This window comes from Gopherus evgoodei, chromosome 3 (genome assembly GCF_007399415.2).
Source record: "Gopherus evgoodei ecotype Sinaloan lineage chromosome 3, rGopEvg1_v1.p, whole genome shotgun sequence".
In the NCBI taxonomy this organism is placed as follows: Eukaryota; Metazoa; Chordata; order Testudines; family Testudinidae; genus Gopherus; species Gopherus evgoodei.
This window is the reverse complement of record NC_044324.1, coordinates 5,748,764-5,760,907: the sequence shown is the minus strand read 5'-3', so window position 1 is coordinate 5,760,907 and position 12,144 is coordinate 5,748,764. Positions and strand designations below refer to the sequence as shown.

At 62.3% G+C, this 12,144-nt stretch overlaps 1 protein-coding gene across 1 annotated transcript; it reads left to right on the top strand.

Moving 5' to 3' along the window:
- The first annotated feature begins 10,816 nt into the window (after window positions 1-10,816).
- On the top strand, window positions 10,817-12,125 carry IL23A (interleukin 23 subunit alpha). Its single transcript, XM_030554697.1, has 3 exons — window positions 10,817-10,946; window positions 11,326-11,469; window positions 11,768-12,125. Exons 1-3 carry the CDS (start codon window positions 10,854-10,856, stop codon window positions 11,915-11,917), a joined length of 387 nt encoding a protein of 128 aa, XP_030410557.1. The 5' UTR covers window positions 10,817-10,853; the 3' UTR covers window positions 11,918-12,125.
- Window positions 12,126-12,144: the final 19 nt, after the last annotated feature.

Sequence of the window (12,144 nt, the reverse complement as noted above, 5' to 3'; positions counted from 1 at the left end):
AAAATCCAGGTCGGGAGCCCTTCGTGACATGAGTTTGGTGGGTCTCAGTCATGTCCCGCTAACAGTTACCCACCGTGCAATTAACGCCCATCAGCCCTGAGCCCTCCACCCTTCCTCCCAGGAAACTATGAATGGGCTGTGAATGCCAAATTTGCCCTCTAGAAGTTGCCTGACCAGGGCAACCTTGAGGCACAGAGTGGGGCAGATTCCTCACCTGGTCCCTGGGACATAAGTCGTCCACATCTGATCCTGTGAAGAATATCTATCTATCCCCATTCACCCCATCTATCTATCTATCTAATCTATCCCTATCCACCCCACCTATCTATCTACCTATCTATCTATCCCCATTCACCCCATCTATCTATCTATCTAATCTATCCCCATCCACCCCATCTATCTATCTATCCCCATTCACCTCATCTATCTATCTATCTAATCTATCCCCATCCACCCCATCTATCTATCCCCATTCACCCCATCTATCTAATCTATCCCCATCCACCCCATCTATCTATCCCCATCCACCCCATCTATCTACCTATCTATTCCCATTCACCCCATCTATCTAATCTATCCCCATCCACCCCATCTATCTATCCCCATTCACCCCATCTATCTAATCTATCCCCATCCACCCCATCTATCTATCTATCTATCTATCTATCTATCCCTTCACCCCATCTATCTAATCTATCCCCATCCACCCCATCTATCTACCTATCTATCTATCCCCATTCACCCCATCTATCTAATCTATCCCCATCCACCCCATCTATCTACCTATCTATCCCCATCCACCCGATCTATCTATCTATCTATCTATCTATCTATCTATCTATCTATCTATCTATCTATCTATCCCCATTCACCCCATATATCTAACCTATTCCCATCCACCCCATCTATCTATCTATACCCATCCACCCCATCTACCTATCTATCTATCTATCTCCATACATTCCCCTCTATCTATCTACCTAATCACGTCCCCTATGAACTGAGTAGCTCATCACATGTACCCAAAGAGACCAGCTCGTCTGTTGCTTTACCAGGTAGAGAGGTGGGCTATTCAAAGGAGCAGCCTTTCGCTAGCCTCTCACGGCCGCTCTAGGTTGCAACTCTTCTTGAGCCAGATTCTCATCTTCATTGACACTGCTGTAAACCCAGAGTGACGCCTTCAAAGTCACCAGCCATGCTGAGCTCATGCACTGGCCCCTTAGGTCTCTGAAACGCCTGAAAAAAACAGCATCCATCTCAGCTTCCAAGGGCATGTCTAGGGCTTCAGAAAGAACCCAGATTTGTTGCTCTAAGGTGGTGGTTTGCCACCTTTTCCATATCGGGACCCCTTCCCATTCCTTCCCTTTTAGCCATACAATTGCTGGTAACTCCTGACAGCTGTTCCCCACCCCCTGGAGTGTCATGCCCCAAAGACTGAAAACCCCAAAGTAGAGGAGGGATTTCACCAGTGATGTGTATGTGGTTATTAATCATGTATCACTAGTTAATCTAAATTGAGATTATTACAAAAGCTTTGGAGAGACACTTATTTACAATTCTGTCCATGCACGCGAGGCCTGGAGAACACGCCAGTACTTCTGGTTATTTATTTACTGGCACGAAATGTTCAAGCCAATTAAGGAAGTTCCTAGGAAATCTCTGCTTTCTGTCAACCAGTGGGAGGTACCAAGGGCCGGATCCTCAGAGGGCTTTAACTCCCATGGGCGTTAATCACCCGAGTGACATCACCTTGGTGACCCTGGAAGGCAGCCTTGGAACTTGTCTTCTGCGTTAACTTTCTGTGTTATGCTCTGTTAGGCTATGTTCATTGTTCAGTCTGATGAGTCATAGTTTCCAGCCAGAAAGGGCGACTGACCTCCTGGATCACGCTGGCCCCAAGGTGCCCTGAGCCAAGAGCATTCCTGCCTCGTACAGAATACTTGATAGGCGTCGTCAGGTGCAAACTCTAAATCCAGGAGCCTTTTGGACCGCAGGCAAACAGATGACAAGCGCGGCTCTGAACATCCTGATGCCTCCTCCTTCCACACCTGCCTTATGGCTCAGTCCACACTGGAATCTATCCCCCTGGGGAGAGAGATGCCGGGAGGACAAGTGCCCCTTCTTTGCCTGATCCCAGTCTGTGACTGTGCTCTGAATTTCACTGGCCTAGCTTCCCTTGCTGTGTACATCCCTGACACCTCGTCAGATTTCAGACCACATCCTGCCTGCCCTGCTGCCCCCGGACCTGCTGGAATAAGAGATCTGCCTGAGGGCCAGGGGCCAGGGCAGGGCCGGCTCCAGGCCCCAGCACGCCAAGCGTGTGCTTGGGGTGGCATGCCGCGGGGGGGGGCGCTCTGCCGGTTGCTGGGAGGGCGGCATGCGGCTCCGGTGGACCTCCCGCAGGCGTGCCTGCGGAGGGTCCGCTGGTCCTGTGGCTCCAGTGGAGCACCCGCAGGCACGCCTGCGGGAGGTGAACCGGAGCCGCGGGACCAGCGGACCATCTGCAGCCACGTCTGAGGGAGATCCACTGGAACCGCAGGACCGGCGAGCGGCAGAGCGCCCCCCGCGGCGTGCCACTGTGCTTGGGGCAGCGAAATGGCTAGAGCTGGCCCTGGGCCAGGGTGTCCTTAGCCATGAGGCCCAGGTCCTCAAAGGTGTATAGGAGTTTGGTGCCGAAATACCTTAAGGGCTTTCCTGCTGGCTGGGTTTCCCGTGTCTCTAGGCTGCTGGATCTCCTGGCCCACAGAGAAACCAGGGAATCCCCCCACCTGACAGATCAGGGAGGCAGGAAACTCCAGGGTGACTCTATGGGACAAGCGCTGGCTAGAGCTGCCCCCAGTGACATGTCACTCACCTGACTGACAGATCAAAGTGACAGGTTCAGCTAGTTGGTGTCTGGGTGCGTCGGCCTGGCCTGGCATCCCTTGTCCGAGAGGGAGGCACGAGACACCCAGCAGGAGGGGGTTCTGGGATAACTGGCATCCAGGGAAAGTGCCTCCTTAACCCCCCTCTAGCCCCACCCCATCCTGGAGTAGAGGCCAGGTCCTGGCCTGGAGCTGGTCACTGGTCAATGGCATTAATCCCTACCACTGTCATTCTGGATATTCTTGTCTCCATAAATCCTGCTCCATCCATCGCCTGCTTTCCCTCTCTCTACTCCACTCCCACTCTTCAGCCCCACCCATCCCGGCCACGCCAAAATCAGAAGCCGGTGCCAGAAAACTCACTGCGGGCCCCAAGCGCCACCAGCGAAAGCAGGTGCTCTGGGGTGGGGGGACTGCAGAGCCCCAGGGGCTCAGGGCTGGGGGGTGGACAGTGGTGGTGTCACGAGGGGGCCAGGTCAGAGCCCTACCCCAGAGGGTGGTTGGGTTCTAGTCGCAAAGAGGCAGTTTCTCTCTCTCTCTCCCCATCCGCCTCTAATCTGTATCTCCCGACAGGCCCATCTAGCCCCATGCTGGCGTTCCCACCCTGCCCCAAAGGCGCGAGGCCGAGGCTGCACACTTCCCTAGTCTCAGCCTTCCCCCTGTTTTCCCCCTCCATGCCTGCCAAGATCAGCGAGCCCATTGATAAAACCCAGAGAGGGAAGTCGGTCTACTATAACATACCATTTCCCCTTTGGCACCACGGTCCTGCGGCTGCTCGGGGGGGGACGGGGGAGGCCCCAGAACCCAGGGAGCCCCGAGGGGTTCAAGGCCTGCCCCCTCCTCCAGTTCTGTCCCTGCCCTGTTTAGGCCAGACCCATTTCACGACCGTTGCCCCACAGCCCAGAGTGGGATTTGCTTGAGGGGAAAGCCTGGGAGAGTCCCCAGGCTGAGAAAACTCCCCCTTGGCCGATCCCTTGGGTATCGTCCCAGCTGGCACTTCGGCCCTGCCGGGCTCGGGAAGGCTGTGTTGCAAGCTGAGGATTTCACAGCTGCGTGCAGTACACGCCTGTGCAATGCGGGATTGCTGCGCCTGGCAGGCGGGGGGGGGGGCGGTTTCGCTGCGTGCCTCTTGGAATTCCCATGAGACCCGGCAGCCAGCGCCCTCCCCTTCCCCCCCCCCCGGCACCTGAGCAGCGCTCGCTGGATCCTGGGGCCCTGCCAGCTGACAAGGGCTGCCAGGAAACGTGCCAAGGCTGCTCAACACCCCCTCTCCTCTCCCCCCTCCACGGGCTAACAAGTCCTTGCTCCCTGCCCCCGCTCCCGGTTTTCCCCCAAGCTTGGGGAGCCAGCCTGTAGCCGTGCGCCATTGCGGGCCAAGGGGCAGTCGGCGAGTGCTGGCAAGGGGGGGCAGTGGCAGTTTGGGCTGGGGGGCAGGGGTCCCCTCCAGAGGGCTGACACGCCCTCCCCCCAGCCCCACACAGGGGCCAGGCACTCCTGGCAGGGTGGCTGGGTTTCTAGGAAGGCGGGTGTTTTTCCTCCCACTTGTTCCCTCGAGGCTCTGGCTGCCTGCGGCAGCCTCAGGGGTTCCAGCGCCCAGGGGGAAGCCCCTGGTGGTGCCAGCTGCGGCCGCTTGCCCTGCAGTCAGATGGGGCCGTCAAAGCGCCAAAGCCGCTGCTTGGCAAGGCAGGGGCCTCCCCGGGAGAATTCCTTCCTGGCCGGGTGCCAGCCTGCCGGGGGGGGTACGCTGGGCCAATCCCCCCCCCCGGGTTCCCCTGATTGTGGGGGGGGCTGGCACACAGCAGCGGGCAGCTGACGGGCGCCGGCGTGGGGCTGGGACATGTCTGCCACCGGGCACTGGGGGGCACAGGAGTGAGGGGGCAGCGCGTGGGGCAGCCAAGCTCTCTGCACCCAGCCTGGCCGGATGACGGGCTCCCACCTGGCACTGCTGTGGGGCCACCCCGCTCCCCTCTGCTCCTTGTGTCTCCCATGCTCCCCCCTCTCGCCCCTCTTCCCCCATGCTCCCCCTCTGCTCCCTGTGCCCCCTCATGCCCCCTCGCCCCTCAGCCCCCATGAGCTCCCTTTTGCCTTCAGCCACCTCATTCTCCCCCTCCCCTCCGTGTGCCCCCCTCAGCCCACTCATCCTCACCCTCCATTCTCCATATCCCCCTCAGCCGCCCATGAACCGCCTCCCCTCCCTGTGCCCCCCTCAGCCCCCCAAGCACCCCCTCCCCTCCCTGTGCTCCCCTCAGCCCCCCCGTGCTCCCCCATCTAATCCCACAGCCCCCTCATCTTCCCCCCTCTCTGCGCCCCCTCAGCCCCCTCATCCTCATCCCACTCTGTGTCCCCCTCAGCCCCCCTGCTCCCCTCTCCTCTCTGTGCTCCCCTCAGCCCCCCCATGCACCCCCTCCCCTCCCTATGCTCTCCTCAGCCCCCAGTGTGCCCCCTCCACTCCCTGTGCTCTCCCATCTACTCCCTCAGCCCCCTCATCCTCGCCCCATTCTGTGTCCCCCTCAGCTCCCCTGCTCCCCCTCCCCTCCCTGTGCCCCTTCAGCCCCCCATGCGCCCCCTCCCCTCCCTGTACTCCCCTCAGCCCCCAATTCTCCCCCTCCCCTCCGTGTGCCCCCCTCAGCCCACTCATCCTCACCCTCCATTCTCCATATCCCCCTCAGCCGCCCATGAACCGCCTCCCCTCCCTGTGCCCCCCTCAGCCCCCCAAGCACCCCCTCCCCTCCCTGTGCTCCCCTCAGCCCCCCCGTGCTCCCCCATCTAATCCCACAGCCCCCTCATCTTCCCCCCTCTCTGCGCCCCCTCAGCCCCCTCATCCTCACCCCACTCTGTGTCCCCCTCAGCCCCCCTGCTCCCCTCTCCTCTCTGTGCTCCCCTCAGCCCCCCCATGCACCCCCTCCCTATGCTCTCCTCAGCCCCCAGTGTGCCCCCTCCACTTCCTGTGCTCCCCCATCTACTCCCTCAGCCCACTCATCCTCGCCCCATTCTGTGTCCCCCTCAGCTCCCCTGCTCCCCCTCCCCTCCCTGTGCCCCTTCAGCCCCCCATGCGCCCCCTCCCCTCCCTGTACTCCCCTCAGCCCCTCATGCACCCCCTCCCCTCCCTGTGCTCCACCCTCTAATTCCTCATCCTCCTCATCCTCCCCCACTCTCTGTGCCCCCCTCAGCTCCCCTGCTCCCCCTCCCCTCACTGTGCCCCCCTCAGCCCACTCATCCTCTCTCTCCGATCTCCGTGCCCTCCTCCACCCCCCATGCACCCCTCCCCTCCCTGTGCTCCACCCTCTAACCCCTCAGCCCCCTCATCCTCCCCCCACTCTCTGTGCTCCTCTCAGCCCCCCTGCTCCCTCTCCCCTCCCTGTGCCCTCTCATCCTACCCCCGCTCCCTGTGCCCCCCTCAGCCCCCTCATCCTCCCCGCCCCTCCCTGTGCCCCCCTCTGTCCCCCATTCTCCCCGTCCCCTCCCAATGCCCCCCTCTGCCCCCCATTCTCCCCATCCCCTCCCTGAGCCCTCAAGCCCCCTCTCGCCCCTCATGTTCCCCATCCCTCTGCCTCCTATGCTACCCCTCTCTGTGCTCCCTCTTTCCCCCCACCCCACACTGCCCCTGTGCCCCCCATTTCCCCCTCTGCCCCCAAGGCCCGTGAGGACCTGGAGTCAGCGCCTGCCCCGGCCATGCCCAGGTGCCCGAGGGCCGGTCCCTGGCGCCTCACCTGTCCGTGGCTCCAGGGGAACTTCCCCCCCCGCCCCCCCGGCCGCAGCGGGAGGAAATGGCTCATTCCCAGGCTGCCCTCGCCCCCGCCCCGGGCGCTGACCCCGCTGTGTTTTCCTTGCCAGGCGGGCGCCCGGGATTCCTGGATTGTGATGGGCCTGGAATACCCGGTTCCTGGGGTGGGGGGAGTGCCCAGCTCCCCCCCCGGCCATGCTAAGCAGCCGTCCCCCCATAGACTGAGTGCTCTGCTCCCCTCCACCAGCCCCACTTACATATGGGGGGGAAGAGCCCTAAACCCCACGTCCCCCCCATGGTACTGCTGGGTCAGGGCCCCCACAAGCATCAGCAGCCTCCACCTGGAGCTGGGGTCCCAGGGCAGCATGAAGAGAGAGCAGCCTGTGGGGGGGTGCAGGGGGCTGCTGAGGGGGGGGGTCTCTAAGATGGTATTGTCCTGAGCCCCCCCTCATCCAATGCCAGCCACCAGCCCCATGGCGCTCGGATCCCTCTCACCAGGGGAGGTGTCATCCCCCCACCTCCCCAGGACCCTCTGCCCCCAGGGCCCTGCCACTTTGCTGCCCCCCCAGTAAATCCATCCCTTTGCCCCTGCCCAAGCCGCCCCCCGACCCACCCCTTTGCCCCCTGCCCCCCCAGGGCCCTGTCCCTTCACCGCCCCACCCCCCTCTGGCCCCATCCCTTTGTCATTTGCCCCAGAGTCCTGTCCCTTCACCCCCCTGCCCCCCCGCACTCCATCACTTTGCCCTCCAGCCCCTCTGGGTCCCTTTGCCCCCCTGCCCTCAATGTTTTTTTTCTCATTCCTCCTTGGTTTGAAATTAAGCTGAGTGCAGCTCCTCGCTGGTAGGGTGAGCCCCCCCCCCACTCACTTCCCCATGGGACAGCCCCTTCCACCCCTCTCCTGGCCCAGCCCTACGCTGGGCAGCGAGCTTTGCGAAGGGGGTTACTGTGGGTTGATGTTTGATGCCTTGGGGAGACCTTCACTGAATCAGCCCAGAGGCCCCCCCTGCCCCCGCCTGATCGCTGGGGTTCTCAACCACATCCCACCCAAATAACAGGGGACACTGCCCAATAGCTGAGTGTGCCAGGGAAACTGAGGCCTGCGAGCTCAGCCGGGGAGCGGGGGGGGGCATAACAGGGTGATCTGAGAGGGAGCAGGAGGGTCCAGTGCAGGAACCCAGGAATTAGGACTCCTGGGTTCTATCCCCAGCTCTGGTAGGGGCGTGAGGTCTGGTGGGTTAGAGTCGGGGGGCTGGGAGCCAGGACTCCTGGGTTCTAGCCCTGGGCCTGAGAGGGGAGTGGGGTCTGATGGGTCAGAGCAGGGGGCTAGGAGCCAGGACTCCTGGGTTCTCTCCCCAGCTCTGAGAGGGGCATGGAGTCTGGTGGGTTAGAGCAGGGGGCTGGGAGCTAGGGCTCCTGGGTTCTAGCCCCAGCTCTGGGAGGGGAGTGGGTCTAGTACTTAGAGCAGGAAGCTGGAGCCGGGACTCCAGGGTCTGGCGCCCGTTGCTGACTCCGGGATGACATACTTAGCAGTAAGAAAATACCTTGGGGTTTGTTGGGTTTGGGGACGGGGCGTGAAGGGGGATTTGGGAGCTGCCTGGTGTCCCCCCCCACAAGTGTCGCTCTCTGTGGGGAGCCACAGGGAGCTGATGAGATCTTTGGGTCCCGCTGCCCCCCCACATCGGTATCGCTTCTGCTTTCATGGGGAGGCAGCGATTTCGCAGTAACCGGCCTCGGGCCACGATGACATCGTGCTCAGCCGGGGCTGAAGCTGACACCATCCCTCGGGGGTGCTACCTGCCGTCCCAGGGGAAACCCCACCTGCCCGTTGAGTCACCTGCAGCCCATAAATACAGCCAGGCCCAGCCCAGTGCCCCACACACACCAACCCACAGGGACACAGCGACATGCGGAGCCACTGGCCTAGCGCCCTCCTTTGCTTCCTGGGGCTGCTGGCTGCGTCCCAGGAGAGGGCTCTGCTGGGGGTATCCGACACCGACTGGCAGCTCTGCAAGCGTGTCTCCAGCCAGGTCAACAAGCTGGCCTGGGACCTTGAGGGCCACATGAGCTTGGTGAGTGGGACCGGGCAGGGACTGATGGGGGTGCTGCCGGGGGGGGGGGGAGGAAGGGGAGCCCCTGCTGGCTGGAGGCGGATGTGGGGGGCCGCACCCTCTGGGCTCCAGGGTCCCAGCAACAGATGGACCTGCCCTGCCTCACAGCCTGGGAAGTGCTCAAAGGCCATGGAGATGGGCTTGACCTCTGCAGGGCAGGCAGAGCCGAGCCAGCTGGGGGCACTTGTCTGGCTGTGGGTCCAGCCCCCTCAGCAGCTCGGTGGTCAGCTAGAAAGGGGCTTTCTGCACATGGGCAGCACCAGCGACAGAACACATGGGGCTCCAGCTCCGACAGCCAGCCGGGGGGGGGGGGCTGGATAGACAGACAGACGGGAGGAGGGTGGAGATATGGGGTGGGATGGCTGAGGGTGCATGGCTAGAGACAGATGGGGGTATGGATGGACTGGGTGGGACATGTCCAGTGACAGATAGTGTGTGTGTGGACAGGCTACAGGGAGGGGGGTGCCCAGTGACAGATGGACAGACAGACATGGTGTGTGTGGAGAGGCTAGGGGACCGTGTCCAGTAACGGACGGATGGATAGACGGGGTGTGTATGGAGAGGCATGTCCAGTGACAGACGGACGGATAGACAGAGTGTGTGTGGATAGGCTGCGGGTGGGACATGTCCAGTGACGGACGGACAGAAGGTGTGTGTGTGGACGGGCTGGGGGACCGTATCCAGTGACAGACGGACAGACGGGGGGGGTGTGTGGACAGGCTGGGTGGGGCGTCTAGTGACGGACGGACAGACGGAGGTGTGTTTGGACAGGCTGCGGGGCAAGGGGTGTCTAGTGATGGACAGACAGACTGGTGTGTGTGGATGGGCTGGGGGACTGTGTCCAGTGATGGATGGACAGACAGTGTGCGTGTGGACAGGCTGGGTGGGGTGTCCAGTGATGGATGGACAGACAAGGTGCGTGTGGACAGGCTGGGTGGGGTGTCTAGTGACGGACAGACAGACGGAGGTGTGTTTGGACAGGCTGCGGGGCGAGGGGTGTCTAGTGATGGACAGACAGACTGGTGTGTGTGGATGGGCTGGGGGACCGTGTCCAGTGACGGACGGACAGATGGGGTGTGTGTGGACAGGCTGGGTGGGGTGTCCAGTGATGGATGGACAGACAGTGTGCGTGTGGACAGGCTGGGTGGGGTGTCCAGTGATGGATGGACAGACAAGGTGCGTGTGGACAGGCTGGGTGGGGTGTCTAGTGACGGACAGACAGACGGAGGTGTGTTTGGACAGGCTGCGGGGCGAGGGGTGTCTAGTGATGGACAGACAGACTGGTGTGTGTGGATGGGCTGGGGGACCGTGTCCAGTGACGGACGGACAGATGGGGTGTGTGTGGACAGGCTGGGTGGGGTGTCCAGTGACAGACAAGATGCATGTGGACAGGCTGTGGGAAGGAAGGTGTCCAGTGATGGATGGACAGACGGGGTGTGTGTGGACAGGCTGGGTGGGGTGTCCAGTGATGGATGGACAGATGGGGTGTGTGTGGACAGGCTGGGTGGGGTGTCCAGTGACAGACAAGATGCATGTGGACAGGCTGTGGGAAGGAAGGTGTCCAGTGATGGATGGACAGACGGGGTGTGTGTGTGGACAGGCTGGGTGGGGAGTCCAGTGATGGATGGACAGACGGGGTGTGTGTGGACAGGCTGGGTGGGGTGTCCAGTGATGGATGGACAGACGGGGTGTGTGTGGACAGGCCTGGGGAATGTGACCACGTCAGGAAACAGCTCCAGAAATTCACAAGGTGTCTAAAAAACACCCCAGCGCCTGGGACTCTCCCGGTTCTGAGCTGGAATCTCAGGGCTGGGGGGCACCGGCCTGGGACAACTTAGATGCAATACCAGCCCCTCCCCCTGCCCTCCATCTAGGGGGTGACCCCCTCTTGGGCCCATGTGGGGAGGGGGGCGAGAAGCAGGTGCACAGAGGAGTGTGCAGCAGCTGAATGGGAATGAATGGGGGTGGGAGCCGTGGGGACGTCTGGAGTGATGGATGGAGGTGAGGAGCTGTGGGGGGAGCAGCTGGGGTGATGGATGGAAGTGGGGGGCTGTGAGTGGCCCAGCTGCGGCGATGGATGGAGGGGGGACTGTGGGGGGAGCAGCTGTCCCCAGCCCCAGGCCAGGCTGACCCAGAGCTCTGCTGTTCCCCAACCAGATGAACCTGGTGGAGGAGAAGCCCAGCGAGGACCTGACCCCCCACATCCGCTGCAGCGACAACTGCGACCCCAACAAGCTGGACTCTGACCAGGTACTGGCTGGACAGGCCCCAGGGGTCGGGGGGATGGACGGGCGAACTGGGGGAAGAGGGGACAGGACAGATGGGCTAGTTGGGGGGAGACAGGCTAGCTGAAGGAATGAGGGGGGCAGGGTAGGAGACAGGCGAGATGGGGGGCAGGGTGGGAGATGGGCGTAGAAAATTATTCAGCCCCCCCTCTCCAATAACGTGCTCAGTGAAAGAGGGGGAACGCAGGGCAGGGGAACGGTTGCTGATCTTCCCCCATAGCTGGGCCGGGGTCTACCCCAGCCACGATCCCCCTGGACTCAGGATCAAGCCCCTAGTTGGGGGTGGAGAGCAGCAGGGATAGGGGCTCCCCCCAACACTGCCTCATGCCCCCCCCCATTTCCAGAGCTGCCTGCGCCGGATCCGCGAGGCCCTGCAGCATTACCGGACGCTGCTGGGCTCCGACGTCTTCGCCGAGGTGGGGGGCCCGGACTCCAGCCCCATAGCCACACTACAGGACGCCCTGGCCCAGCTGACCAGCCTCGTCCAGGTGAGAGGGGCCCCGTAGCGTTGGATCCACTGGCCCCTGGAGGAAGGGGGGCTGGGGCCCACACCCCACATGGGGCAATGGAGGGAGGGGGAATAATGCCCCAGCAGCAGCCAGGGGCCCGTCAGCTCCACCCTAGGAGAGCCCCCTCCGGACCTGGGTGCCACCAAGCACCCAGTGCCATCTTCCAAGGTCTGTGCCAGCCTGGGATGGGGGGGGGAAGGGGGGTTAGGGCTGGTTCCGCCTCCCGGGCCGGGGGCCATGGTGCCCAGCGTAACCCCACTGTCCTTTCACCCGACAGGATGGCAGCTTTGCCGAGGGGTCGGCAGCCCCGCTGCAGCAGAGCCAGCCCTGGGAACGGCCTGTGCTCCGGCACCGCATCCTCCACCAGCTCCGCTCCTTCTCGGCCGTGATGGCGCGGGTCTTTGCCCACAGCGCGGCCACCCGCTAGGCCAGAGGGAGCATTTCTCCAGGACCGCCAGAGCCGAGTCCAGCCCCACAGCGGGCGCCCAGCCAAGGGAACCCAGCGCCGGCCTGAGCTCCGCCCGCTTCTGGACTGTGTTTATCGCATACCCCCCGCCCCCGCTGTATTTATTGCCCGGCCCTTGGGTTATTTATGAGCAGCCGCTGTCTATTTATGCCCCAGCCGGGTGGCTATTTAAGCTATTTATCGGCTCC